General features: G+C 37.2%; 9 protein-coding genes across 12 annotated transcripts; 6 read left to right on the forward strand and 3 right to left on the reverse strand.

Moving 5' to 3' along the window:
• On the forward strand, positions 1,800–3,543 carry LOC104765458. 2 transcript variants are annotated; one of them, XM_010489172.2, is made up of 7 exons: positions 1,800–2,001; positions 2,136–2,295; positions 2,392–2,504; positions 2,616–2,681; positions 2,804–2,894; positions 3,048–3,067; positions 3,181–3,543. In XM_010489172.2, the coding sequence occupies exons 1-7, from the start codon at positions 1,909–1,911 to the stop codon at positions 3,388–3,390; spliced, it is 753 nt and encodes a 250-aa protein (XP_010487474.1). In that variant the 5' UTR covers positions 1,800–1,908; the 3' UTR covers positions 3,391–3,543. The 2 variants fall into 2 exon arrangements, with proteins under 2 accessions (XP_010487474.1, XP_019096156.1); XM_019240611.1 differs by having other exon boundaries at positions 2,998–3,067; positions 3,181–3,268.
• LOC104765459 (A-kinase anchor protein 7-like) lies at positions 3,687–6,726 on the forward strand. Of its 2 annotated transcripts, XM_010489173.2 has the most exons (14): positions 3,692–3,794; positions 3,948–3,996; positions 4,132–4,264; positions 4,357–4,487; positions 4,574–4,611; positions 4,703–4,782; positions 4,907–4,974; positions 5,097–5,376; positions 5,461–5,573; positions 5,653–5,718; positions 5,812–5,902; positions 6,018–6,085; positions 6,190–6,230; positions 6,318–6,726. In XM_010489173.2, exons 1-14 carry the CDS (start codon positions 3,769–3,771, stop codon positions 6,499–6,501), a joined length of 1,368 nt encoding a protein of 455 aa, XP_010487475.1. In that variant the 5' UTR covers positions 3,692–3,768; the 3' UTR covers positions 6,502–6,726. The 2 variants fall into 2 exon arrangements, with proteins under 2 accessions (XP_019096155.1, XP_010487475.1); XM_019240610.1 differs by lacking the exon at positions 3,948–3,996 and having other exon boundaries at positions 3,687–3,794.
• Positions 7,230–8,624, reverse strand: LOC104767551 (F-box/kelch-repeat protein At5g51250-like). The gene has a single exon (XM_019240834.1). It carries the CDS (start codon positions 8,622–8,624, stop codon positions 7,230–7,232), a length of 1,395 nt encoding a protein of 464 aa, XP_019096379.1.
• On the reverse strand, positions 8,313–9,570 carry LOC109125191 (F-box/kelch-repeat protein At5g51250-like). The gene has a single exon (XM_019240595.1). The coding sequence runs from the start codon at positions 9,502–9,504 to the stop codon at positions 8,713–8,715; it is 792 nt and encodes a 263-aa protein (XP_019096140.1). The 5' UTR covers positions 9,505–9,570; the 3' UTR covers positions 8,313–8,712.
• On the forward strand, positions 13,396–14,789 carry LOC104765460 (aquaporin TIP2-1-like). The gene is made up of 3 exons (XM_010489174.1): positions 13,396–13,590; positions 13,696–13,946; positions 14,294–14,789. Exons 1-3 carry the CDS (start codon positions 13,464–13,466, stop codon positions 14,666–14,668), a joined length of 753 nt encoding a protein of 250 aa, XP_010487476.1. The 5' UTR covers positions 13,396–13,463; the 3' UTR covers positions 14,669–14,789.
• LOC104765461 (photosynthetic NDH subunit of subcomplex B 3, chloroplastic-like) lies at positions 14,847–16,233 on the reverse strand. The gene is made up of 6 exons (XM_010489175.2): positions 15,930–16,233; positions 15,610–15,720; positions 15,469–15,525; positions 15,282–15,344; positions 15,141–15,203; positions 14,847–15,028 (listed from the first exon to the last, which is right to left on the reverse strand). The coding sequence occupies exons 1-6, from the start codon at positions 16,158–16,160 to the stop codon at positions 14,936–14,938; spliced, it is 618 nt and encodes a 205-aa protein (XP_010487477.1). The 5' UTR covers positions 16,161–16,233; the 3' UTR covers positions 14,847–14,935.
• LOC104765463 (zinc phosphodiesterase ELAC protein 2-like) lies at positions 17,817–21,675 on the forward strand. Of its 2 annotated transcripts, none has more exons than XM_010489176.2 (11): positions 17,817–18,247; positions 18,320–18,409; positions 18,490–18,534; positions 18,630–18,684; positions 18,780–18,823; positions 18,954–19,349; positions 19,441–19,706; positions 19,789–19,933; positions 20,021–20,071; positions 20,163–21,155; positions 21,251–21,675. In XM_010489176.2, exons 1-11 carry the CDS (start codon positions 17,903–17,905, stop codon positions 21,593–21,595), a joined length of 2,775 nt encoding a protein of 924 aa, XP_010487478.1. In that variant the 5' UTR covers positions 17,817–17,902; the 3' UTR covers positions 21,596–21,675. The 2 variants fall into 2 exon arrangements, with proteins under 2 accessions (XP_010487478.1, XP_010487479.1); XM_010489177.2 differs by having other exon boundaries at positions 18,347–18,409.
• Positions 21,739–25,378, forward strand: LOC104765464 (VHS domain-containing protein At3g16270). The gene is made up of 6 exons (XM_010489178.1): positions 21,739–21,863; positions 21,985–22,405; positions 22,612–23,343; positions 23,514–23,669; positions 23,761–24,705; positions 24,943–25,378. Exons 2-6 carry the CDS (start codon positions 22,199–22,201, stop codon positions 24,982–24,984), a joined length of 2,082 nt encoding a protein of 693 aa, XP_010487480.1. The 5' UTR covers positions 21,739–21,863; positions 21,985–22,198; the 3' UTR covers positions 24,985–25,378.
• On the forward strand, positions 26,758–27,812 carry LOC104765465 (ethylene-responsive transcription factor ERF036-like). Its single transcript, XM_010489180.2, has one exon. It carries the CDS (start codon positions 26,877–26,879, stop codon positions 27,591–27,593), a length of 717 nt encoding a protein of 238 aa, XP_010487482.1. The 5' UTR covers positions 26,758–26,876; the 3' UTR covers positions 27,594–27,812.

Consider the following 27,812-nt stretch of genomic DNA (forward strand, 5'->3'; position numbering starts at 1 on the left):
GCTTTGTCAGTTGGAAGAATGGTAAATAACACATCACTATAACATCTGATCTAAGTATAAACTAATACACGAATCCTCCAAATACCTTGACTTGGAAGCCCTCCACACACAATATTCAAATACTTCTCAATGAACACAACATACAAAAAGTTGTGCATATGTGTGTGGAGGACCTCCATGTCAAGGGGCCAGGATGATATATGTAACAAAACTTCGAGGAGTGACAATAACTTTTGTTATGTTAGGCTGCGGAGAGAGTAGTAGAGATGAAGAGACTCCAAACGAGACGGAAGGGTTTTTATAAGCTGCGAAAAACATAGGGTTTTGATTTTGAAGAATTTAATTACTTTATAAAAAAATGACCTAAAAACCAAAAGAAGATCCGTAGAGAGAGGAAAGATAATATTTTTTTCGAAATTTGCGGAAGATTTTTGTTTTCATGACAATTACGTCAATGAAAGATACTTTGATTTTGTTTTCTACGTTTTTATTTGTTTCCTTTAAAAATTATGTGAGTAGAAAGGCTTTTTTGTGGATGGAGGTCATTGACCAAGGCCTCGTGCAACTCTATTATAAAAGCTGATTCATATGTTCAAAGAAAATAAGCTTATTCATATGTTCAAAGAAAATTAGGCCTTGAAATCTAATGCTGTGGTTTTGATTTGGATACATTCGTATGAGAAACCTGGGGCATTAAAATACGTGTCGGTTATTCATATATTTAGATATGTTGCCACACATATGCATGCAATGATGCAACTTCTTTACGCTAGTTTAATTATTCTGATGAGTTAAACTTTTTAAGTATGAGTTAAGGCAATGGCAATCGCATTCCACTCCTCTGATCCTCTCGCAAACATAAGGCAAGCACACCCGGCCAACGGGTTTGTTACTTAATACTCGTGATATCGAGAAAATATATGGATTAGATCAAAATCTCAATCTTTGACCTTTAGCTATTATTTGGGGTTTTAAATACTGTTTTCTAAAGGAATGTGAAAATCATTTAAATTTGAAGAGCTGAGGTATTACAAAGGAGCTTAACCTATTAATGTAACTATGCCAAAAAAATAAAAATAAAGGTTACAATCTAGTGTTGAATGTCAATCAACACAAATAAACGGATCAAACTTATCATTAGGTCCTTAAAAAATGCTTCATGGACCTTTCTAGTTGTGATGGTGTTCATGATTTTTCCCTATTAATAGCCTTGAAAAGTTAAAAGTGATCAGATGTGAGAGGAAGATGATTTTTCCCACAAACAATACTCACATCTTTCTCAAAATAAACGCAACAAAGTGCCAAAAGTTGTGCATATAGTTTGCGGCGGACCACCTGTCAAGGTCTTAGGAGGATTTATGTAACATACAAAAAAAGGTGGTCAGCTTTTAACTTTTCCTTGAAACCTAATTTTGTTACAAAACTACTTCAATTTTTGTTTCTTTAGGTGACGAGGTGGAAGCGGTATGAGTATGAACATTGAACAACATGAAAAAGGCCAAACAATAATCCGGAAAAAGTAACCTTCATTGTAAATAAATCCATCATCATAACCCTACGTACCAACGCACCTAAAGAACAATGAAGCGGTAATGCTTTGGTGGTAGGGTTTTTATAAGCTGATAAAACTTAGGTTTTCATTTTTTTTCTAAAAAACTTAATAAATTATTTCAAAAATGAATTAAAATATTCAAAAAAGGAAATCGCCATTGGGGATTTTTTTTTTTTTTAAATTATTAATTCTGGCTTTGTGGGGATTATTATTGAGTCATATTGACCACACGTAAACAAAATAAAGTCTCAAACGGCGGCAAAGAGGTAAAGTCTCTCTGTTCTACGGTATCTGGGTTTGATTTGGAAACACTCGTATCGTGTGTGACCGTTACGTTAAAGTACGTGATCAAGGCTATGGGGAATTCACTTCAGAATCGTGAGGGATCTTCCAATTCTCATCTCACAGCTCCTCTGGCTCCTCTGGGTTTCAAAGGCAAGCAGAAACAGGTTTGCTAATGATTTTTGGTTGTAGCGTGGAGGCAAAACATATCAATCTTTCACCTTTTAACATATGATGCTATACGATGGGTTCTTTTACTTACTAATTACTATGGATACTTGAATTCTCAAATGCTTGGTAGATTGGACAAGGTCGTCAGAGAGAAGTGTTTACACACTTTGTGTCACTTCCGTTAGTTACCTATCCTGAGTTGAAGGAAAAACTTGAGGCTTTCCAGAATTCTATATTGGGTAACAACAATGATAAGGTTCTTCCACTCAAGTTTCAGAACACTTTACCTCGTAAGTTCAAAAACAGAGGAAATAATGAATGAAATAATGAGTTTATAGTATCAAACTTGTTTTGTTTCTATGACTTGTCCTTTTGATATTGGACAGAGAGGGGAATCGAAAAATCGATTTTTGTTTCGCCCAAAACTTTCCATTTGACTGTGGTTATGTTAAGGTTAGAGAACAATGAATCTGTGGTCAAAGCTCAAAAAATTCTTAAGGTATATAATTAATTTCCTCTGTTAAGGATATAGTATGCTTCTTTACTTCTACGATTGCTTTGATGACTGAGGTGTTGTCTTTTCTTTTTTTTCTTTTTTTCTGAAAATCAGAGTATTTCTCCTAATGTGAGGCAGGCTTTGAAGAACCGACCTGTCTTCACTAGACTCAGGGGATTGGTAAGATGACACATATCCTCCTTGTCTTTGCATTACTACATTTTTAGTGGCTTTAAAACATAGTCTTTGACTCAATCCCAAATGGTCTGCTATGTGCTTATCTTTTTTCTTTTCTTGTTAAGGAATGTATGAATGGATCTTTAGACAAAACCCGCGTTCTCTATGCTCCTGTTGAAGAAGTTGGGAATGAGGGTCGCCTGCTAAGCGCTTGTCGTATCCTAATTAATATCTCTAAGAGCTTATTTTTACTTGACCAAACACACGACTTCAAAATTTCTATACAAGAGCTTTAATATTGAACTCTTTGACTCTCTAGTTCGGATGTTATCATTGATGCATTTGTAAATGCTGGATTTGCTGGTAAAGACGCAAAGTCACGCTTAAAGGTAATGCTTCAAACTCTCCTATTTGGTTACCAGGACAAAGAAAGTGATCCATTGAAAAAAAAACATTAATTTCTCTTTACTTCTCCTTCACGCTTGTTCCGTATTTTTTGCAGCTACATGCAACGGTAATGAATGCAAGCTACAGAAAAGATAAAAGCAGAAAGATGGATACTACTTTTGATGCAAGAGAGATACACAAAGAGTTTGGGAACAAGGATTGGGGAACATATTTAATCAGAGAAGCTCATATCTCACAACGCTTTAAATATGACTCGAATGGCTACTTCCATTGCTGCGCTTCACTACCTTTTCCACACAAGTGACATTGAAAACGATCAAATCTCCTCTAAAAGGTTTTGTTGTAAGAGAACTGATGTTTTCTCGGTGACAAACTATGATCATTGTGTATGTCAATATGTAACTGTTTCTATATAATGTGTATGTGTCACAGAAATTGGTAACACTACGGTTTGTAACTTGTGTTTGTAAGATTTGTTTTGGACAGTGTATAGTAATGAAAATATACACATTTGCTAGACTTGAGTCACTTGACAATATATTTAGGGTCATAACAGTAAGATTTGGAAGTATATGGTAAAATATATAATTCTCTGGAAGTGATGGGGTTAGTAGTAAATAGTCGTAAATAGTGGCGGAAGAAAAAGATGTCTCACGGCTGATCACCGGAGGAGGAGAGTAAGATGTTAACTTGCAGGACTCTGTTTAGGTTCGTTCTCCCTTCAAAATAAAAATTGATTCTTTCTTCGAAATTCTATAATCTGATGTCAAATTCTTCAAAACCCTAAATTAAATTTTGTTCCTTTCGTGGGTTGGATTAGAAAAATCGTTAAAAAGTGTTTGTTTGATTCTGTCTTTCTAGGATTGATCGTGTATTCGGGTTTACGAGTAGATGTTTTCAATCGAATTCGGTAAAGTTCAATACTTTGTTGTCTCCTTGGCATTTTGTTACTGTAGTTTTTAGGAAGTGTAATCTTTTATAAGTGCTCTGAGATTGTTTTGAACTTTTGATGTTTTGTGGTGGCTACACCACTTCAACGTGGCAGGAATCTTTTAGTATCTTGAGCTATAGGGTAAGTGAGAAGAGTGCCATGGATGAATTCAAGAAGCAGAAGAAGATGGTAAATTTAGTGTGGAGACCTATCTCCTCCACTCAATCCTCTTCAGTTATTATTGCAGGTTAAGCATCTTTTACTTAGGCTGTTTAATTGTGTGGTTTTGTTCAGATTTTAAAACATTCCATCTTACATTGCTTTCTCATGATGAGACAGAAGCTGGAAATGATGTCCGAGAAGCAGCTCAGTGTAGCAAATCAAGTGATGTTTCTGAAGAAGTTATTGAAGGAGGAAGGAGTGAGACAGCCTTAGTTGTATCCGCTGGAAAGCATTCAGTCTCTCTTGAGGTCCTTTTTTTTATATGTTACCTGAAGTTTCTTGTAGCCTCTTGTTTCAATTACTTTAACTGACTTTTGTGTGATTGGTTTTATAGGTTGGGGCTTCTTTGATTAAGTTCATTAGAGGAAAAGAGTAAGAGCTCTAGTTTCGTATCGTATACTTCGAGGTTTTATTTAACCCCTCATGTCTCTATGTGCTAATGAGTTTGCATTCTTTGCAAAAGAGGAGCTACGCAGATGAAACTTGAAGAGGAAATGGGAGTGAAGATCATTCTTCCATCATCAAGGAATGAAGACCACATCAGTAAGTTTTTGAAAGCAACTGTAATGTATATAACCTGATGTCTATGCACTTAAACCTGGCTGGCTGACTAGCTACCATTTTCCAACTCATTTTGGTTCAACAATTGTATCCTTCGTCTTTGCAGTCATTGAAGGTGGTTCAGTGGACTGTGTGACTAAAGCTTCAGAAAGAATAGAGACCATTATCGACGAGGTTCCTTATTATTTCACTTTGATCCTTAGTATCATGCTTGGCCTTTTCTTTTCCTTTTTCTTTTTTTTGCTCTTTTTTTTTTTTTTTCTTTCTGATTCTGCGCACTGAAACTCACATTCTAGGTTGTACGGAGTCCGAGTCTTGATTACTCACACTTTGTATCACTTCCATTAGCCATACACCCTGAGTTAGTGGAAAAGCTAGTGAATTTTCAGAACTCTATACTCGGGAACAATAGCATAGCTGGTGATGAACAAGATGACCAAGCTGATAAATCAACCACAAGTGTGGCGGTTGATCCAAAAGCTAATAGTGAAACAAATCAGGTCAATGTGGATATCAAGAGCATACCAATTGTCAGTTACCCGCCTATGACCAAAGCAAAGTCATCCACTTTATTTGGTAAGAATATAACTAATAGTTGAATCTGAGAAAGAAGAAAACTTGGTCTCTCTTATATGCTCAGTAAAATTTATGCATTGGCAGACTTGGGGATTGACAAGTCCATTTTTATTAAGCCGAACACTTTTCACTTGACTGTGCTTATGTTAAAGTTATGGAACAAAGATCGTGTCAATGAAGCGCGTGATATTCTAAAGGTAATTTCTTTTTGAAGAGATGGTTTCATTCATTTAGAAATGCTTCACGAATTTGAGTGTTTTCTATTCTTAAATCCAGAGTATATCTCCTAGCGTGATGGACGCTTTGGATAACAGACCAATATTCATAAGACTTAAAGGATTGGTAAGATGATACAACATCCTTGGCTTTAAATGTTTTTTTACAATTCATTGACGGCTAAATTGGTATATTGTCATTTTGTGGTATCTTCTTAAGGACTGTATGAGAGGACCATTAGCCAAGGCTCGTGTGATTTATGTTCCTGTTGAAGAAATTGGCGATGAAGGCCGGCTTTTACGTGCCTGTCGTATCCTAGTTATTATTAGTAGGATAAATGTTATTTTTTATCACTTATCAGTGGGGCATGGTTTAGATTAAGGCTTTAGCGTATGTGCTTTTGATTTTCTTAATCCCAAGCTTAGAAGTTATTACTGATGCATTTGTGAAAGCTGGGCTTGTTCTCGAGAAAGATGCAAAGCAGAGCTTGAAGGTGAGATGGTTGCAGCCACTTTATATTTTTGGCTGAAAGCTCAAAACTAATGGACTTGAAAGTGCTTTGGTTTACTTTATTTTTTCATTCGTTTTTGTTTGCAGCTGCACGCGACCGTGATGAATGCGAGGCACAGGAAAAGGAGGTGATTGATTCCCAATTCCAGGTTTATGTTCAGATAAAAAGGAAACAAAACTCTGATTATTAGGAAATATATAACTTGTGTTCTCAGAAAGGACAATAGGAAGAGGATGGAGACGTTTGATGCAAGAGAGATACACAAACAGTTTGGAAATGAAGATTGGGGAGAATATCTGATCCGAGAAGCTCATCTCTCACGGCGATTTGTATTCGAACAGAACGGTTATTACCGTTGCTGTGCGTCAATACCATTCCCAGGAGAGCACAGAGCCTGAGATGAAACATGGAACCCGTCACAGTCTCAAAATCTCAAGCTTTTTCACAGGTTTTTTGGTCCCAACAACATTAATAATCTCGCTGTTTCGTATTAATAAATCAGTGTGCGGAGTTGTATGAACACTTCCACCAGTGATAACTTTGAAAAGAGAAGCAAATAAATTTGTAAGTTAAAATTTCATAATAATATAATTGAGTCCAAGATTTGTAGGATATGATTTCAATATTTGTACCGAGTCCCAAGATATTAATTCTCTCCAAGTAGTAGTAGTAACACATCAAAATAATGGATCCCCTGCTTCCGCTTATTCGAGAACTCCAACATTTCCTTTAAAGCTAAAAGATGATTCTTAAACTAACGAACAAAAACAACAATACCAATTCCCTCTTTAAATAAGGTACAACAACAACAATGATCTCTTTAAAAAGGTACAACAACATATATAGAGTGAGCGAGATCATATTTTTAAACAAACGAACAAAAAAAATTAAATCCAAAACCAAAGCCAATTAATACTTGTTTATCTTACAAGACCCATAGATAGAATAATCACATGAGCCGCCTGATTGATATCCAAGGTATCTTACCATCTCAGGTTCCATCTCCAAGGTATCTTTTCTCTCTTCCTTCTTTTCTCCCGTCGTTATGTGGCAATCGGAGGTCTATAACAAAAGGATATTACCAGAGACACGTTCAAGAAGGCCTTTGTGACTCTCACAGCACTAATCAAACAGTAGCAGCAAGAGCATTCACAAAAGTATAGCGTCTAGGGACTGTAAGCACATGATCAAACCACTCAACTTTCCCCCAAATCTCACTACTCTTGTGCCTTACGAGTGAAATCACAGCACACCAAATCAGTGTGTGATGGCCGAAGCCAGGCCCATAAAAAGAAGGCAGCTCATCGTCCCATAAAAGAGCTAGCTTCCCGCCATAGTCAGTCAATCTAACACAAGAAGCATCAAGGAACTCAGGTAATCCTACCAAACCCTGCAAATCTCTCCACTTACTTGCCTCGGTGTCATACCAAATGACGGCTCCCTTAGAAGTAGAGTAGACAACATTGTCTATCGTGCAACAAAGTGAAGAATACAAATGACGCTCCATACATGGTTGTTCAACCGTGTCCCATCTATCTTCCTTGGGTATGTAAACCAAGGCCTTTCCAAAAGGCTCAGCCACACGGAAATTCCCGTCAGTACATATGCTTTTGCAGTAAGCAAATTGGTAGTCTCTGTACTTGAAGTGGCAAGGGATGGGCACAGAATCCCACATTTGTGTGTCTATGTCAAACACCTCCACCGAGTTCTCCAACTTGTTACTCTCGGTATCGCGAGCTTTGTAGTTCCCTGCTACATATATCTTTCTATCAAGGACGCTAGCAGAGAGCGTCAATAGCTTCACCCGCAAGCTTGGAGCCTTGCGCCACGTGTGGGATTGGCAATCCATAACAGAAAGGCTGACGCAGCGCTCTCGTATTGTGTAGATATCAGCAACATTGTAAATATCAGAACCAACCGCTACGAGACCCGCAGAGTTAGAACAAGGAGAATCGGAAATGGAGACTCTAGCCAAAACATACCCACTTGACTCCTCCTTCTTCCTACTAATATACGCACTTCTCTTCGAGTTTAGGGTTGTTTGATCAGGTTTCCGGCAAAGGGTGAACCAGCTAACCTTCTTATTAAGACCCAGTTCTAAGCAAACATAAAGACAACTCTCCGTGTGTCCCAAGAGTGACCTGACCTTGTAAAGCTCTGGTGAAGCCACGAGAGATCGAAATCTCTTGGAGACGAGTGANTCAAACCACTCAACTTTCCCCCAAATCTCACTACTCTTGTGCCTTACGAGTGAAATCACAGCACACCAAATCAGTGTGTGATGGCCGAAGCCAGGCCCATAAAAAGAAGGCAGCTCATCGTCCCATAAAAGAGCTAGCTTCCCGCCATAGTCAGTCAATCTAACACAAGAAGCATCAAGGAACTCAGGTAATCCTACCAAACCCTGCAAATCTCTCCACTTACTTGCCTCAGTGTCATACCAAATGACGGCTCCCTTAGAAGTAGAGTAGACAACATTGTCTATCGTGCAACAAAGTGAAGAATACAAATGACGCTCCATACATGGTTGTTCAACCGTGTCCCATCTATCTTCCTTGGGTATGTAAACCAAGGCCTTTCCAAAAGGCTCAGCCACACGGAAATTCCCGTCAGTACATATGCTTTTGCAGTAAGCAAATTGGTAGTCTCTGTACTTTGAAGTGGCAAGGGATGGGCACAGAAGCCCACATTTGTGTGTCTATGTCAAACACCTCCACCGAGTTCTCCAACATGTTCCTCTCGGTATCGCGAGCTTTGTAGTTCCCTGCAACATATATCTTTCTATCAAGGACGCTAGCAGAGAGCGTCAATAGCTTCACCCGCAAGCTTGGAGCCTTGCGCCACGTGTGGGACTGGCAATCCATAACAGAAAGGCTGACGCAGCGCTCTCGTATTGTGTAGATATCAGCAACATTGTAAATATCAGAACCAACCGCTACGAGACCCGCAGAGTTAGAACAAGGAGAATCGGAAATGGAGACTCTAGCCAAAACATACCCACTTGACTCCTCCTTCTTCCTACTAATATACGCACTTCTCTTCGAGTTTAGGGTTGTTTGATCAGGTTTCCGGCAAAGGGTGAACCAGCTAACCTTCTTATTAAGACCCAGTTCTAAGCAAACATAAAGACAACTCTCCGTGTGTCCCAAGAGTGACCTGACCTTGTAAAGCTCTGGTGAAGCCACGAGAGATCGAAATCTCTTGGAGACGAGTGAGAGAGTCGGATAGTATAACCTTGGGACGCGTGCGACGATGACCAATACCAAATCATCAGGAAGTGACGGAACCAATACCAAATCATCGGGATCGGCAAGTGACGCAATTGTTGTGGTCGATTGAGGCGTCGGCGACCTCTTCTTCTTTGTAATCCTCCTAGTCGTTGTCTTCCTTTTCCTTTTCATTCCCGGGGACGATACGAAATTCAGAGGGTATAACTTAAGGGGTTTTGGGCGTGGGATAGATATAACCCGAACTAGGGTTCCGGCGTTTTTAAAGGTAAACGACAACACGTTAGGTTAAATAAATATTTGTTGAGCTTTTTATGGGCCGTTGTGATATTGCAAGACTTGTGAGATTGATCTAGTTAAATCATAGAGCAAACTTTAAAAGGGAACTTTAGCCCTGGACATTTTAACCGAATCCAAAACCCCGAATCCAAAGTAAGCAGTTCGGTTCGGTTCGGATAGTCTATAATCTCGCTCGTTGGTATTTATTGAGTTAACAAATCAGTGTGTGGCGTTCGTTACAAGTTTGAGAAGAGAACCAAATAAAATTGTAAAGTTGTACCGGTCATCTTGTGCTAACCAAAGAATCGTCTTCGGTTTTGTTTGTCATGGTCTTGGTTAAGTAAACCGAGCCAAAATGTTCTTGTACTTTTCTTACACGGTAAAAAAAAGAGTTCTTAATAAACACATGTACATTGAACGAAAAATAGTTTATTATTAGTTTAAGAACAGCTGAATTAGAGGCCATTAATTAGTATACTGGACTAATAGTTCAAGTCAACAGATCTAAATTTGGAAAGATTCGTGGGCATAGAGGCAAGACAACGAAAATTAAGCTTATTGAACTCGTAAGATTCCTATAATTCCACCGGCCTACAACCAATCACAAAGCCATTGTTGTTATAGATAAACTATATTTTAGGCTATCATCCACCTATTAAAGCTTAAGAAACGAGTGTCTGATAAGTGATAATTAATTAGACAAGAATAATGATCCCATCTAATCTAAATGACCTTGGCGTATTTGGTAAGGTGGCATCAATGAACCTTCCAACCAAAGATGTATTGAGTTTCTTGAATTAGTATGAACTATAAGAATAATTTTATAACCAAAATATAAGAAAAAGAACCATAAGAGTTTAAGAAATTTTATAAACGTTAAACATCACACATGTCACTACAGATAAGATGTTACAAAAGCAGATATATTCTTCTAACTTTCTAAAAAATCACCTACGACGTCCTCTCTTGAATATAGCATCTCTAGAAGAAATGGAAGAATTAGTTCCGGTCAGTTGTTGTTTCTCTCATGTCTTTAGGTGAGCTCTTAGGTCATCTAATGCTATTGTATACAGATCTTTTGGTGTAATTGATAGCCAATGTTCAAGTTCTTGTTGTTTGCTCTCTATTTCTTCAAAAACAAGTTTGCAATTATCCTCAAACAGGATATCAATAGGGAGTTTACGTGGAAGTTCACAACCTTTAGCTTCATTAGCATAGCTTTTCAACTTTTGTTCAATCACTTAAAAATTCTTCACATCTCTCATTAGATTTTTCACTTTTCCTATAAATTCTGTTTTTGCGTCAAAGGGTATTGTACTGTTCTTACACGCAGACGTGACTACCTCTTAAGAAAATGGGCAAATTCCCTAAGCCACAATTTATGTCATAATTTTATAGGTCACATTACTCAACAATCTTCTTAAAATTGATATTCTAAAAATTCATTTTACAAGGTTTCTCCAATATATCTAACATTTATCATTCTTTTCTTTTTTTGGCTGTAGTTCTTGATCTCAAATATATTTTGGGATTTTGTTTTTGGTTTTTTAGACTATATTTTTAACCATAGAACATATTGATATAAATTTTTGCCCAAAGCCTCTAAATCTCTGAGCACGATACTGCTTACACGGTAAAAGAAAGTTCTTAATACACACATGTACATTGAACGAAAAATAGTTAATTATTAGTTTAAGACAGCTTAATTATAGGCTATTAATTAGTATACTGAACTAATAATTCAAGTCAACAGATCTAAATTTGGAATGCATAGAGGCAAGACAACGAAAATCAAGCTTATTAAACTTGTAAGACTCATATAATTCCACCGGCTTACAACCAATCACAAAGCCATTGTTGTTATAGATAAACTATATTTTAGGTTATCATCCACCTATTTAAGCTTAAAAAATGAGTGTCCGAAGTCCGATATATAATTAATTAGAAGAGAAAAATGATTACCATGTAAACTAGAGTGCAAATGGTTGCAAGGTTGAATAAATTGAACAGGTTGAAAAAATTATTCAACCAATTCAACTTAAAAGATTAAAAAAATAAACTAATCTTACAACAAAAGTGTTCAACCACTATTTTGGAGATGAATGAGTTGAATATTATTCAACCCAATTTTATTCAACCCATTTTTCCAATTTTAGGCAACTTGCACCCTAAATGACGCTGGCCTATTTGGTAAGGTGGTAGCAATGAACCTTGCAACCAACAATGTATTGAGTTTCTTGAATTAGTAAGAACCACAAGAGTTTTATAACCAAAAATAAAAAAGAACCATAAGAGTTTATGAAAGTGTATAGACGTTAAAACATCACACATGTCACTACAATTAAACATAACATAATAACATATGATTGGTTTTTATAAAATTGGCTAAAAGTGGTTGCATAACTTTTGATTAGAGAATACATCGCAACTAATATATTATATACATCTAACATAATATAATTGAGTGAACACCATTTTGTATTATATGAATTACCAAATTATTTCTATCTATCGTGTTTTTTTAATCATAATTAAACCTTAAAAATGTTAGTAGAAAAGAGGGACCTGAAGATTGAACTACTTAGATAAATTTCACGTTAATGAGGGTTAAGTTTGTTATAAGAAATTTGACACGTACGGTAAATTTTAGAAAAGAAGTTAATGGAATTAGCATTGCAACTATTTTCTGGTAGCAACCCGATATCTCCTACCTCAGCAATAATTCATATTTCAAATTTATCAAGTTCAAAGCAAGGATTTGATTGCTAGACAGTTTCTAGGTAGCATTGCATTCAATAAGAGAACAATGTACCAGATTGTGAATCAAACAATGTTGTAAATTTAGCAAGAAAAAAAAAGATTTATATATCAATGAATGTGATGGAGAATGTTCATCGAAGAGGAAGATAATGGAGGGACACAAATTAACATTGTTGAAATGGAATATAGTCATAAATGAGTCACATCTTCAAAAATCTGATCAAATCACTGGGGAAGAAATTTAAAGATCATGTCACATGCAACCAGTAACCACAATCATATTTTGGCCGGTCTTACACCCATACACATTGTTTACAGCTCACACTTGTCCCTCCTTAGTCTTTTGTTTGTATCCATTTGTTTTCTTTTCTCACTACTCTAATCTCATCTTTATGTTTATCCTTTTTGAACTTTTGAAGCTACTCTGTCCTTTGGGTCCACTCCCAACCACCTCTAATTTCAATCACTTTAAACCGGCCATATTACTTTAAACCGACCTTTCAGACTAATAGTAAAATCTGATCCAAATTCTTCACTAATTTACGAGAGATACCGCCGCTATCTTATGACATTGTCAAAGAAAAAGAATTTCTGAAAAAAACTAAAAAAAATGATCGATTGTTGTCAATTTTTCATTCAAGATTCACTTATCTTTGGTAGTACTAGAGTTACTTGTAGTTCAAAATTCAAATAATGAAAACATCAGAAGGACTAAACGTGATTGGATTATGAAGACGTATATCGTATATACATTATATATATAGTAAATTTATATGCATATGGTATAACATACATAAAAATGTATACATACAAAGAAATTGAGTTTTCTTAAGTCATTATTGTAGCTTTCTTAAGAACCTTCCTAACCCAAAATCACGAATAGATGTAGAGTAAAATGGCAACACATGAAATCATTTATTAAGTCGTTTCCAACCCCACCACAAAAAACTCATTAAGGATAGTAATTTTATAATTTAAATTATGCAAATATATGAAGAGTCTCCTATATAAAGAGAAGGTCATGCAACAGGTTTTATCATCTCCTTCATTAACAAAAAAAAAAGTTATAACATTTTCTTCTTTCCTCTACAACAATGGCTGGAGTTGCCTTTGGTTCTTTTGGTGATTCCTTCAGCTTGGCTTCTCTAAGAGCTTACCTCGCTGAGTTCATCTCCACTTTGCTCTTTGTTTTCGCTGGTGTTGGCTCTGCCATTGCGTACGGTTCGTAGACGCGTAGTTAAATAAATCTAAACATTTTTCGTGAGTTGTAACAATTATTAATGGGTCTAATACTAAATGAACGTGTCACATTTTGTATGTATATAGCAAAGTTGACGTCCGACGCTGCTCTTGATACGCCGGGACTAGTGGCCATCGCGGTTTGCCATGGTTTTGCTCTCTTCGTGGCGGTTGCAATCGGAGCCAACATCTCTGGTGGCCACGTTAACCCAGCCGTCACTTTTGGTCTAGCCGTCGGTGGTCAAATCACAGTCATCACCGGAGTTTTCTACTGGATCGCTCAGCTTCTCGGCTCCACTGCCGCTTGCTTCCTCCTCAAATTCGTCACCGGCGGTTTGGTATGTTCTTTTGATCTCCAACTCTTACGTATAAAATAGAATCATAGCTCATCTTGCCTCGCACTACTATAGGTCTACAAAACAACAACAAAAAAGAACTTTCAAGGTCAAACAAAAAATAAAATATTCTCCATGTTTTGAATAATATTTGTTTTTATGTTAGCCTTGTTAACTATATAGAGGACACATGGTTTGTTTAAAAGTTGGAAGTTATATAATATTGTAGGTTTTTGTCAATTTATAATGAAACATTATTAGATCTCCTTTCCACTAATATACAATTCTTGAGGCAGTTTAATTATCAAAAAAACTAATGAACGAACGCTAAAACTATATGGAAAACGCAGGCGGTTCCAATCCACAGCGTTGGAGCTGGACTAGGAGCATTAGAAGGAGTAGTGATGGAGATCATCATCACCTTCGCTTTGGTCTACACCGTCTACGCCACCGCCGCTGATCCCAAGAAGGGTTCTCTCGGAACCATCGCTCCTCTCGCCATTGGCCTCATCGTTGGTGCTAACATCCTCGCCGCCGGTCCATTCTCCGGTGGATCCATGAACCCAGCACGTTCCTTTGGACCAGCTGTTGCTGCTGGAGACTTCTCTGGTCACTGGGTTTACTGGGTTGGACCACTCATCGGCGGTGGACTTGCCGGACTTATCTACGGAAATGTCTTCATGAGCTCTTCCGAACATGTTCCTCTTGATTCTGCTGATTTCTAAGCAAACAAGTGATGATTTCTTGATTCATGTTTCTGTGTTTGATTCCTTTGTCTCGATCTTTCTTGTTTTGTTTAGACTTTGTAATATTTATCCAATTTATATGAATATCTTTCATTTAGTGGATGGCTGTTTCAGTGTTTTGGTTGTTATAAATTAGTTGTCTAAATAGGTTGTTGTATGGGCTAATTATCGACACATTTTATTTAATCGATCGTTACAAATTTTATGATATAGTAAAAACGAACTAATTATAACAAGACAAAAGTTTCACGTAGAAGTTTCGGGATCATCGTCATTAGGTATATTCTTAGGGATGTTCCATTCATGAGCTTTCCACTCTGGCAATTGTTGTATGACGACCTATGTATGCCATAGTTTATCAATATCAATCAGTCACATGTATAGAAAATTTGTAACATTATATAACAAGGATTAGAGAGAGTGGGTATATATATATATATATATATATTACCAATCCGGTCGAATCTGGATTTCCCACGTTGGTTTGACAAGCTAGTCTCCAATTTTTTGGTTTCTGTGAAAACATTACTTATTTATACTGTTTGACCAAATGATACAAATTATTAAATACTAGTGTAATATATGAATCTACCCTTTTGAGTTTCTCCTTCTCAATGTCAGTTCGTGGATTTAGAAGCTCCTTTCCATTTACAATCTACAAATAACATCCATCAGGAGATAAATGTAGTTAGATGATAAACCATCATTTGAATTTTTAACTAAAGCCTTACTGGTTATTCATTATGAAACTACTACTATAAGATATGGTATATGTATACCTCGACCATGCAAGTAGCGCAAGTTCCTACTCCTGCGCAGTTTGACAAGGGCTTACTCTGCCAAATTAACACGTGAAAATGATACTCCAAACTAATTTGATTAAGAGAATTAATCAAATCCAGGGAGAGAAAATATCATACGTAAGGACCATAGAGCTCGATGTTAGAATCCAACATTATGTCTCTAAGTTTCTGTCCACCGCATGCTCTTCTCCAGTGCACGTCCGGTGTTCCGTCCGGTAACAACACCGACTAACAATTAGATTATCCACAATTTATTAAATTTATATAATAATCAATCATCCATCCAAAATTCACCACAGAACACTAAACAATATACAATTTCTCTAATCACTTCAAGGTTAAACGCTTTTTATTCACGATTTTGATTCATCCTTGTTAACAATATAGATAATAATAAGAATGTATATAATTCGTCAAGAGTGAAGATCACTACTTACATGGACAAACGCAAAATCGACAGCAGGAGGTTCGTAATCGGGCTCATCTGCGGCTGGAGGTTGGCTTGCTGGTGCGGTGCTTATGGCTTGGATGGTTTTGACTCTGATGGCAATGTGTTTTGAACGCGAGAAGTATGAATTTGCGTTACTAGGTTTGGTTTTGAGGCTAAAGCTATGATTTGGAGATAGAGAAGCTACTAAGCCTGAACCATTCAACTGTACACTTCTCATAGTCTTGCTCTCTTTTCTAAAATAATAAAAAATAAAACAGAACAAAAAAAAGGTTGGGTCTTTAATTGGGATAATGTTTTATATGACTCCGTGAGGTTTCTGTGGAGGTGAGTGGTGCGTCTTCTATCTCTTATCCAATGTATGCATGCGCCGGTTTTTGGTTAATTGGCTAACCAAATTATTTTTCCAAAGTTAAATCAAAGAACAAGCTTTAAAGAATTTTTTTTTGTGTGGTTATACTTTCTTTATTTCACCGTCATTTTGACACATTCCACATAAATTAAGAAAAACTTAAATTATACATATGTGTTCTTATCTAATGAGTAATTAATTATTTAAATTTAATTAAAAAGACTTTTAATTAAAGTTAAAATAAGAAATTTGATGTAAAAAATTACATTAGTGTAAATCTTTATGAAACAAAGAAAAAAGTGTAGAATGACACTTTTTGTAAAACAGAGAGAGTATTATTTTGCTGTTAAAAAGTAAAAATCGTTTTTCTAATTTAAAAAAAAAAAACAAAATAATTTTGTTATATTAGTAAAAAAATGTTAGTTAATTTTATTTAAGGTTATCAAATAAACATATTTTCAACTTAACAATGTCAAGTAACATGAAATATCGTGTCTTTTTAAGTAACATGAAATATCGTGTCTTTTTAATAAATAGCGATTCATGAGCATTGTAGATACGACGAGCTTTCCGAGTAGGTGATGTAGCAACTCTTAGAGCATTCTTATTGGTAATACTCACATGAATGTCTTAAATTTTAAATAATATTAAAAATAATAATAATTTAATTTTAGATCCTCACTAACTTTCTTTTTATTTTTTCTCCTCCCATTAGTTATCCACAATTATGAGTGTCTTTACCATGTATGATATAACTTAAATTAAATGAGAAACAAAAATGAAGCAACAATTCGCTTTTGGATCCTTATTGTTGGAACTGAAAAACAAAAATGAAGCAACACTACTCAAATTATTATACTGGATTATTCACCTTTACTGATTAAGAATCAGAAGAAGAGAAGCAAAAACATTTCCCAATGGGAAATCAGACGATAACAAGGTGATCTCATCCATCTGATCATCATCATCATCCAAGGCTCTTTCAATCTAAACAAACACTGCAACTACATACCAAAAAAAGCCGTTTGTAATTCACATACTGTGAAACTTTAAGAATGATTGAGATAAGGGCCATAAAAGGATTAAAAGGGGGAAAAGCATGCAAACATAAACAAGGGGGGGACTCAAGTTCCCGACACCGGCAAGCCAGCCAAAGCTTTACCGGCGTCGGAGCAGACTATGTTCACGAGTTTCTCGATATTCAGGACAAAGAGAGTTTTAGAGGTTTTTAGTTAATTTTTAAAAGATATACACACTAACATATGAAAGTTGAACTTGAAACATGTCTAATATTATTATTTATCATCAAAATCTAAGCCGCCCAATTGATACATCTAACTAAACTAAAGAATGAAGGTGAAACAAACAAACATCATCAGCTAATAAATAAATCCCTTTTCACTTCTTTTTCATAATCTTACCCCGAGTAACTAATCTAGTAAAAACCTAACATTTACAAGCTACCAAGACAAAAATCGGAACAATATTTATTAAAAAGAAAAACAAATAAAACTTTTGTTGTTTTCCACAATGATGCAATTGGAAAGATTATTAGCCTGCTAGGAAGAACTTTTGAGCTTTTCTCTGACAAGGTGAAAATCTTAAGTTCAATGGCTCATCAAAACCCAGGAGGCCTTTTCGGATTCTCTCCTCTCAAGTCTTCTTCTTTCTCGCTCTTTCGTAGACCCTTTTCTCTCTACCCAATCTTCGCTTCGTCTTCTCCTCCTCCTCCTCCGAGACGCAAGTGGACGACTAGTTTTGAGGAGCAGAACAGAAAAAGTAGGTCTCCAATGGAGAGAGATAAAGCTACTAGCTTTAATCCTCCTTCTTCTTCTGATTCTTTCGAGTTTAATAAGAGAAGAGCTGCGGGATTGGATAAGATCGATAAGCCTAAGAAGAATCTCAAGAGGAACACTCGCACCCTTAACCCTACCAACACCATTGCCTATGTTCAGGTTTCCAATTTCTGTCCAATCTTTCAATCTTAAACTATAAATGATGATAGCTTAATTCATCTGCATTGTTAGATTCTTGGAACGGGAATGGATACACAGGATACATCGCCTTCTGTATTACTCTTCTTTGATAAGCAAAGATTCATCTTTAATGCTGGAGAGGTTACTTTTTTTCTTCTGCAGTTGCTTTAGTATATAGGCTTTTTGTTACTGGCTCTCTAGTCTTAATTGCTTAATTGCAGGGGTTGCAACGTTTCTGTACAGAACATAAGATTAAGTTATCAAAGGTATGAATGACTTTACTTGGTGTTTAGTTTACTACTACTAAGTGTGTCTCTTTTCTTTGTGTGATGAGGCGAGTTTGAAATGTCACTCTTTTCAGGTAGATCATATATTTTTGTCTCGTGTGTGCTCAGAGACAGCAGGGGGGCTTCCAGGTTTGTTTTATTTTTTTATCCAGGCATCAGCTTTAGTGTGTTTGCTGCTACATCATTAGACAGTGATAAGTGTTTTTATTTTGAATGCGTGTTAGGTCTTCTACTGACTCTAGCTGGTATTGGTGAAGAAGGACTATCCGTGAGTGTTCTTCTCCTTATGATCTCTTTGTATATTTCCTGTTTGCTTTTCCTGAGTTTGTTCTTGCCATTTTGACAACTAATATTCGAATGGAATTGCTGATCTTTTACAATCTCTTTTGTTACTTAAGGTAAACGTATGGGGTCCTTCGGATCTCAAGTATTTAGTTGATGCTATGAGGTCATTTATCCCTCGTGCTGCGATGGTTCATACAAGAAGTTTTGGTCCATCGTTGAATACATCTGACTCCACGCCTCAGATTGGCTCAAGTAAACCACCCATGGATCATTATGTTCTTGTGGATGATGAAGTTGTGAAAATCTCCGCCATTCTATTAGAACCGAGTCGCTTAGAGGAATCCGGCAGCAAAACTGTTGAAACTTCAGTTATATATGTATGTGAATTACCTGAAATCAATGGAAAGTTTGACCCAAAGAAGGCCATGGCTCTTGGACTGAGAGCTGGTCCAAAATACAGTTATCTTCAGTCTGGACAGTCAGTGAAGTCAGATTTTAAAGATATTACGGTATGTCTCAAAGAGCAGTTCTTTGGATTAATCCATAACCCAGTATCAGTTTCTCTTCTAGCAGGCTAACACTGTTCAGCCTTGGTTATAGGTTCATCCAAGTGATGTTATGGGACCTTCAGTTCTTGGTCCTGTTGTTTTGCTTGTGGACTGTCCAACAGAGTCACATGCGGAGGAACTGCTTTCTAATCCCTCTATGAAGAGTTATTATTCATGTCCTGACAACTCAGAAGATGGAGCTAAACTTGTTAATTGTATTATTCATCTAAGTCCAGCTTCTGTAACAAATAGTTCTGCTTACCAATGCTGGATGAAGAGATTCCAATCTGCCCAGCACATTCTTGCTGGACATGAAGCGTGAGTCTTCTCAACCATGTTCTTTCTTATAAAATAACTGTTGAATTTATTTGTCCAATATTTAGTTTTGGTGTTTGTCCAGGAAGAATATGGAGTTTCCAATCCTGAGAGCCAGTTCTAGAATCACAGCCAGACTTAACTATTTATGCCCACAGTTCTTTCCGGCTCCTGGAATTTGGTCTTCTCAACATGTTAATAACTCGATCAATTCCACTTCTTTGAGCAAGGTTACAAATACTTTCTGATATTTTCTTATTGAGTTGAATCTGGCTGTGTTCATGTAGTCAAGCCTTGTTCTTTTCTTTTCTTGTCAGTGCTTCGATTCAAATCTTGGTGAAAGCATTTCCGCTGAAAATCTCCTCAAGGTATTTAATGTTGCTTTCGTGCATTGTTTCCTCCTTATGAAACTTGCTTCCTTTAGCCCTTAAGTCTCTCTCAATTTTATATTTTGGGCAGTTTACTTTACGTCCACATGGTAATCTTGGGGTAGACAGATCTTGTATCCCTAGTCGATTGACATCCTTACGAGTGATGGATGAGCTTCTTTCAGAAATTCCTGAGATCAGCAGTAAGACCGAAGAAATCAAGCGGTTATGGAATGGGCTACACAACAAGATGATGATCGAAGAGCCATGGCTGGGTGAAAGCACTGTTCCAAGCTGTCTTGAAAACATTAGACGAGATGACATGGAGATAGTTCTTTTGGGCACTGGTTCGTCCCAACCCTCAAAATACCGGAATGTCACGGCAATTTACATCGACCTATTCTCTAGTGGCAGTATGCTCTTGGATTGTGGAGAAGGTACCTTAGGCCAGCTTAAACGAAGATATGGTTTAGAAGGAGCTGATGAAGCAGTGAGAAACTTGAGATGTATATGGATCTCTCACATCCATGCTGATCACCATACGGGTCTTGCAAGAATCCTTGCTCGTAGACGTGAGCTTCTGAAAGGAGTAGCTCATGAGCCAGCAATTGTGGTTGGACCGAGACCGCTAAAGAATTTTCTCGACGCATATCAAAGACTTGAGGATTTAAATATGGAGTTTCTTGATTGCAGGAACATCACAACAACTTCTTGGGCTTCTCTAGAAGCCACCCGCCCTGAGAAAATTACCAGTAGTGGCAATGCAGAGGGTTCTTTGTTCAGTAAAGGAAGTCCAATGCAAAGTATATATAAAAGACCGAGTAGCCCACTGACCGACAATTCTTCAGCTTTACCATTCATGAAGAAACTGAAAAAAGTCCTAGGCGAAATGGGGTTGGAGGAGTTGATTAGCTTTCCTGTAGTGCATTGCCCTCAAGCCTTTGGGGTTGTTGTAAAAGCAGCAGAAAGAAAAAACATCACTGGAGATGAGATCCCAGGGTGGAAAATGGTTTACTCAGGAGACACAAGGCCTTGTCCTGAGATGGTTGAAGCTTCAAAAGGAGCAACAGTTCTTATACATGAGGTTTGTGAGTTTTCCCTATATAAGCAAAATTGTCTAAAACATCTACATCTTTCACATTCTCATAATTTAATCATCTTTCCTAACTTATATAACAGGCAACGTTTGAGGATGCGTTGATAGAAGAAGCTGTAGCTAAAAATCATAGCACAACGAAAGAAGCAATCGACGTCGGATCTTCAGCAGGTGTATACCGAACAGTGCTGACTCATTTTAGCCAGAGATACCCGAAGATTCCGGTGATTGACGAGTCACATATGCACAAGACATGCATTGCCTTTGATATGATGAGTATAAACATGGCGGATATACATGTGCTTCCAAAGATATTACCTTACTTCAAAACTCTATTCAGAAACCAGTTGGTTGAAGACGAAGAAGAAGAAGAGACTGATGAAGATAGCTTAATAAGTGACGAAGTCCCAAGCTTTTTCATCAATTAGTTTTACTCTGTTTTGTCCCCTGTTTTGACTTGTGTTGTATTTGTCTTTAGAATTTAATATACCAATTTAATTGATTTTTCCTGTGAGTGTGACGGAGAAAAATAAATAAAGATTTCATGTGAATCTGTGGAAAAAAAGAGAAATTAAAAAAAAAAAAAAAAAAAAATTGGAAATTTGGGAATTAAGGAAAAGAACAGAGAAGAACAAAAGAGCCATTCTTCTTTATTGACCACCTGCTTCCTTCCTTCTCTGTCACCTCTACGAACCGGTGAGTTCTTTTTTTTCCTCAATTTCTCTGATCTCTCCGATAATATTGATTTGATTCTGATGACCTAATGGTTATTTTGTATCAAGGAGTCTAATTTACCTCTGCGTTGATTGGTTTGTAGGGGGGGAAAATTGGGATCCCGATCGTGATCTTCTAGTGTGGTGAATTGGAGCTTAAAAGATCGGTTTTTAAAACTGATCTGATAGTTTTGAGGATCGGTGTTTGATAAATTTGTTGTCTTTCTGCGATTTTTGAACGGGCGTGGTCGAAGGGTTGTTTCGTTGTTGGTGTTGCGTTTTTGGGGAATTAGGGTTTTTGTTGTTGCCGAATTCGTCATGGATACGAGTAGGAGAGCTGTGGAATCTTATTGGAGGTCGCGGATGGTAGATGCGGTTACGTCTGATGAGGACAAAGTAGCGCCTGTGTATAAATTGGAAGAGATCTGTGACCTTCTTCGTTCTTCTCATGTCAGCATCGTCAAGGAGTTTTCGGAGTTCATTTTGAAACGTCTTGATAACAAAAGCCCCATCGTTAAGCAGAAGGTAAAATTTCAAATGTTGCATGTGAGAGGATTGGTTTAGTTTACTAGTTGATGTAAGATAGAGAGAGCTCTTGAATGTAAAGCTGAAATGAACATATACTTCTTAGGGAAACGTATAATTGATAACTAACCGATTTAATTCTGGTTATGATCTCTCTTGGAACTTGTTAATGCTGATTCTGTGTTATTGTAATTGTGTGTACACAGGCTCTTAGGTTGATAAAGTATGCTGTGGGAAAGTCTGGATCAGAGTTTAGACGAGAAATGCAAAGGAACTCGGTTGCAGTGCGCAATCTATTCCATTACAAGGGCCATCCAGATCCTTTAAAAGGGGATGCGCTTAATAAGGCTGTACGGGAAACTGCTCATGAAACAATTTCTGCAATTTTTTCGGAGGAGAATGGTAGTAAGCCAGCTGCTCCTGAAAGCATCAACAGACGCATTGAAGGATTTGGGAATACTAACTTTCAGGTGCCCTCTAATGATAATAAATCGTTCCTGAGTGAGGTGGTGGGTATTGGAAGTGCATCTATAAAGCAAGGAATCAGTAATTTTGCTCAAGGCCATTTGCCAAAGAAGAATGAGAATGGAAGCAGCAGCTACAGAGGTCCAAATCTCCATAGATCATTGACTATGGAAAATGAGAACTTCAGTAGATATGATCCGGTTAAGCTGGGGAGGGATGGTAACTCCGGTAAGAACACGGCTGGTGGATCTTGGGGCCACGTTTCCGGAGAGGCAAGTGAAAGTTCTGCTTCAGTACGTGTTGAGAGCAAAACACGTGAGGAAAAGCTGCTGGAAACCATTGTTACATCCGGCGGTGTACGCCTCCAGCCAACTCGTGATGCTCTTCATGTTTTCATTTTAGAAGCTGCAAAAATGGATGCTGTTGCTTTAAGCATTGCTCTTGAGGGGAAGCTCCAGTCTCCAATGTGGCAGGTATGTTTATGATAATTCCATACTCACCTCCTTGTGAAGCTTTTTGATGTGAATGTACCTTTTTCTTGATTTAAACATTTGTATTTCTTTTCCTGGCTTGTTTCTTCTTTAGCATAACAAAATTTTCCCCCTTATGTACTTTAAAAGAAACTGTGATTTTTGTTTGGCAGGTTCGGATGAAAGCTCTATGTGTCCTTGAAGCCATTTTGAGGAAGAAGGAAGATGATAATTTTTCAATTATACATACTTATTTTGGTGAAAACTTGGATGCCATTCAGCGATGCTCAGAGTCTCCGCAATCTTCCCTTCGCGAAAAGGCCAACAAGGTAAGATTCTGCTTGTCGTAAGCATTCACAAAACTCTAGTTTTGGCATTATACTAATTTGATAGTTAACTCAAGATACTGGCGTTGTGTAGGTGCTGAGCGTTCTAAATGGTGGACAGCCAAGTGGGTTGATGAGCAGCTCAGATAATACTGTGAAGCGAGAGGCTGCTGTTGATTTACCTGACTTGATCGACACCGGTGATTCAGATTATACAACAGAAGATACTTTAAACCAGCCAGATATTCTAAATACTGGCAATACAGTGACAACAGCAGCTCCGTTGATGGATGGTGATTGGTTTGGGGATAGCACTGACACTGGACTGAGTAGCAGCGAGAAGAAAAATGATGATGACCCCTTTGCAGATGTATCATTTCATCCGAATGAAGAAAAAGAAAGTGCTGATGACCTGTTCTCTGGAATGACTGTCGGGGAAAAGTCCGCTGCTGCTGGTGGTAATCATGTGCCTGAGCTATTTGATATGTTTGGGTCGACTGCAAATCTTGAAGCAGAGCCAAAAGAATCAAAAAACATAAATGATTTGATGGCAAGTTTTTCCATTGACGAAAACAATTCAAATCAGAAAGGCTCGTCTTCAAGCACCCTTCCAGAGAATTTATTTGCAATGCCGAGCACCACCAGCCACCAAGTACCAGAGAATCCTGTTGGAGGCATTCTTGGTTCACAGCAAACCCCTGGGTTTGTTCAAAACTCAATGCTTCCTGGGGGTGTTATGCCCTTCAATTTTCCTCCAGGGATGATGATGAATCCAGCTTTTGCAACCCAACCGATGAACTACGCTGCCATGGCGAGCTTGTTAGCTCAACAGCAGCAGTACCTTGGTAATATGTCCAACTTCCAGCAGTTTGGCAACCTGAACGCTCAGGGTAGCGGGAATGTTCTGTCTATGGGTACTAGCGGAGGGAATCAGTCAGCACTCCCTGATATATTCCAGCCAAATTTTGCTAATCAGGCTCCAACCTCAACAATGAATGGTTCGAAGAAAGAAGATACAAGAGCATTCGATTTCATTTCTGTAAGTTTTGCAATCTTGCTCCTGATCTTTAGTTGTAAAGTTTGGTCAATTTGCCTTTATACGTACATAAGTCAGTCTCACCCATAATAGCTAGCTTGTAGTCTTCTTCACAACCACCTGCATAGGCTTGATTAAACATAGTCAGACCAGATCTACTTCTGTTGCACAGATACAAAAACGTTGATTGATTTGCTTACACTGACGGAGCAACAATATGTGTATGTTCATGTGGTGCAGGATCATATTGCATCAGCTCGCGACACGAAGAGAGTATCTTGATGATTGCTTAAAAGGGGGAGGAAGCTAAAACGTTAATTTATGAAAGCTGTAAAGGACTTCAATAGAAAATGGAGATGATGAGCTTTAAATTCATCTAGAAAAAAAGTGAAGGAGAAGCATATGGTAAGCTTTTTGCTTATTTATTTTTTTCTGTGTCCTCGTTTGTCTTTGTTTTTCTCTTCTTTGGAGTCCATTGTGTAGAGTTGCTTTTGTTTCACATGTTTGTTACTAGATGTGCTTCTTTCGTTCCTTGGCTCTATATATCTGAAGAGACCTGTGTCTATGTATCGAAAGTAAGACAAGAAAGGAAATAAAAACTGAGGGGAAAAAGAGTCCTTGGTTCTTCTTCTTGGAGTAGTATACTCTAATGAAGCATATGAGCATTAGCTTTCAAGTTAAGTCCACTTCTTTATTTATTAGTGAGACAAAATTGTTGATGGGAAAAAAACGATAACTAGAGAGATAAGTTTGTTTGATTACTCGTGATGTCTGGTTTAGCTTTTTACAATATCTCCAAATTGTAGAATTTATTATGTAATAAAATAAGGTTGATCTAATCTAAGTTGCTGCAGTAAGCTATTTTTCTCACACGTTAGACTTGTTCCAAATTTTCAGCATTGCCTGTTATGCTCTTTTGTTCATTTAAATTAGCGTGTTACTTATTAAAGCTTAGGATAGATTCAATTCATTAATCCATAGTTTTGCATTTGTAGATATATATTTTCTTACGATAAGAAAGTAAAGAAACTGTTGAGTAAACTGAATTCACATATACATGTGCTTCTTATTTGATTTTATTTTTTGACATGAAGATAAGAGTGCATCTTTTTTTATGTTTACTTTTACCAACGGTAAAGATAGCAAAAGGATTAAAAAAATGTGGTGAAAGTTACTTTGATTATCTTTCACTTTCAGAAAGTGGCAACGGGAAAATGATGAATGACATCCTCAAAATTTAATTCCAATTTACAAGATTTTGTGGTTCCGATTTGTGTTTGTAAAATAAAATAAAATAAAATAATACCTCAACGGGCAGATTGATAGTGACATGCAAAGTGACTTAAGATTCTCGAACGTCTCTCTCGAATAGGAAACGAAGGGGAAAATACTTGAGATTTTATATAATTAGAAAGTTAGAAAAAGATCTCTTCTGGTGAATCTTTTCTTTTTTAACACTTTGTCTTTTCTATGAATCTTTTGTGTTTATTCTTTATTGGCATTTGGCATGAATCCTAATATAAATGGAAAAAATACAAATTTATATAAGTAATAGTAGTAGCTGATTTTGTTTTGAGCTTCATGGTAATTGAAAGACGGGTAGGCTAAGTATCACTTAAAATGGAGCGTCTGGTTGCATTAGTCAAATTTTGTATTTTTATTTTCTTTGATAGTTTGACACACTTCCACCAAATTATATAACCTTTGAAATCAGAAATAGTCTACTTGTTGAAAAAAAAGGGAAAAAAAACCATCTACGATTATCTGAAATCATTACTGTACGCAAAAAAATATCAATTATATAGTTTTTTTTTTTGTTAGTTCAACATTTCTATATAGTTTAAAGAATCTAATTTGGTATGATTGTAAGTTTTGACCATAATATGGAAAATATTCTCCAATGGTACAGTGTTACTATAATTGTTTTTTTTTTGCTTTATATGCACGATTATAATAATTAAAACCAGAAACAAATCTTTTTTTTTTTTGCTTTTACCAGAAAACAACGTGTTATGTTTTTTTTATTAGAAAATAAAACCTACGAATTGAGAAGCTCATATGAGATGTGCAGTCTATAAATATCAACATCTCTCACATCCACACAAACAAGACGAAGAAGTAAAAGTTATCTCTCTCTCTCTCTCTCTTTTTCTCAGAACTAAAGAGTACAAAAGATGTCGTCACTCAACAGCTCTTCATCACCAACATCATCCTCATCGGACCAATCTGATGCAACTACTACTACTACAACAAGCAGCACCCACTTGTCTGAAAAGAACACAAGAAAGAGACGAAGAGATTCTTCTTCTTCAGCTTCTTCTTCATCTCCTAAGCATCCTGTGTACAGGGGCGTACGGATGAGAAGCTGGGGCAAATGGGTCTCCGAGATCAGACAACCTCGCAAGAAAACTCGTATCTGGCTCGGCACTTTCGCCACCGCTGACATGGCGGCGCGTGCTCACGACGTCGCTGCTCTCACCATCAAAGGCTCCTCCGCGGTCATAAATTTCCCTGAGCTTACTTCTCTCTTCCCTCGTCCGGTGTCTTCTTCTCCGCAGGATATTCAGGCAGCCGCCGCTGAAGCAGCCGCCATGGTGGTCGAAGGAAAAACATCAGAGACAGAGATAGAGACAGAGACAGAGACGTCCTCGGAAGCACCGCCGCGGCCGTCGGAGTCTTCCGAGGAGGAGAGGCTAGAGGAGATCGTGGAGTTGCCCAACATCGAAGAGGGGAGGTACGACGAAAGCGTGACGTCACGTGATGATCTGGCTTACTCTGAGCCGTTGGATTGTTGGGTGTATCCTCCGGTTATGGATTTTTACGAAGAAATCTCAGAGTTTAATTTCGTGGAGTTATGGAGCTTTCCTCCTCATACGGAACTGATTAATTAATCACTAATTACGTTAGTTAATTATATTGCTGTCATAGATAAATTAATAACCATTTGTTTTTTTCGTACGGGATAGGTCGATACGTAGTACTTGGCTAAGTTGTAACATAGGCTAAGGGCTTAGTGTTTATAGTAAACAATTATTGTAAAATATACCTATGTATATGTGTAATATATATCATACAATCATCGTTAGTTTGGAAATTTGTAACTATCCTCA

This window comes from Camelina sativa, chromosome 19, assembly GCF_000633955.1.
Source record: "Camelina sativa cultivar DH55 chromosome 19, Cs, whole genome shotgun sequence".
Classification (NCBI taxonomy): domain Eukaryota; kingdom Viridiplantae; phylum Streptophyta; class Magnoliopsida; order Brassicales; family Brassicaceae; genus Camelina; species Camelina sativa.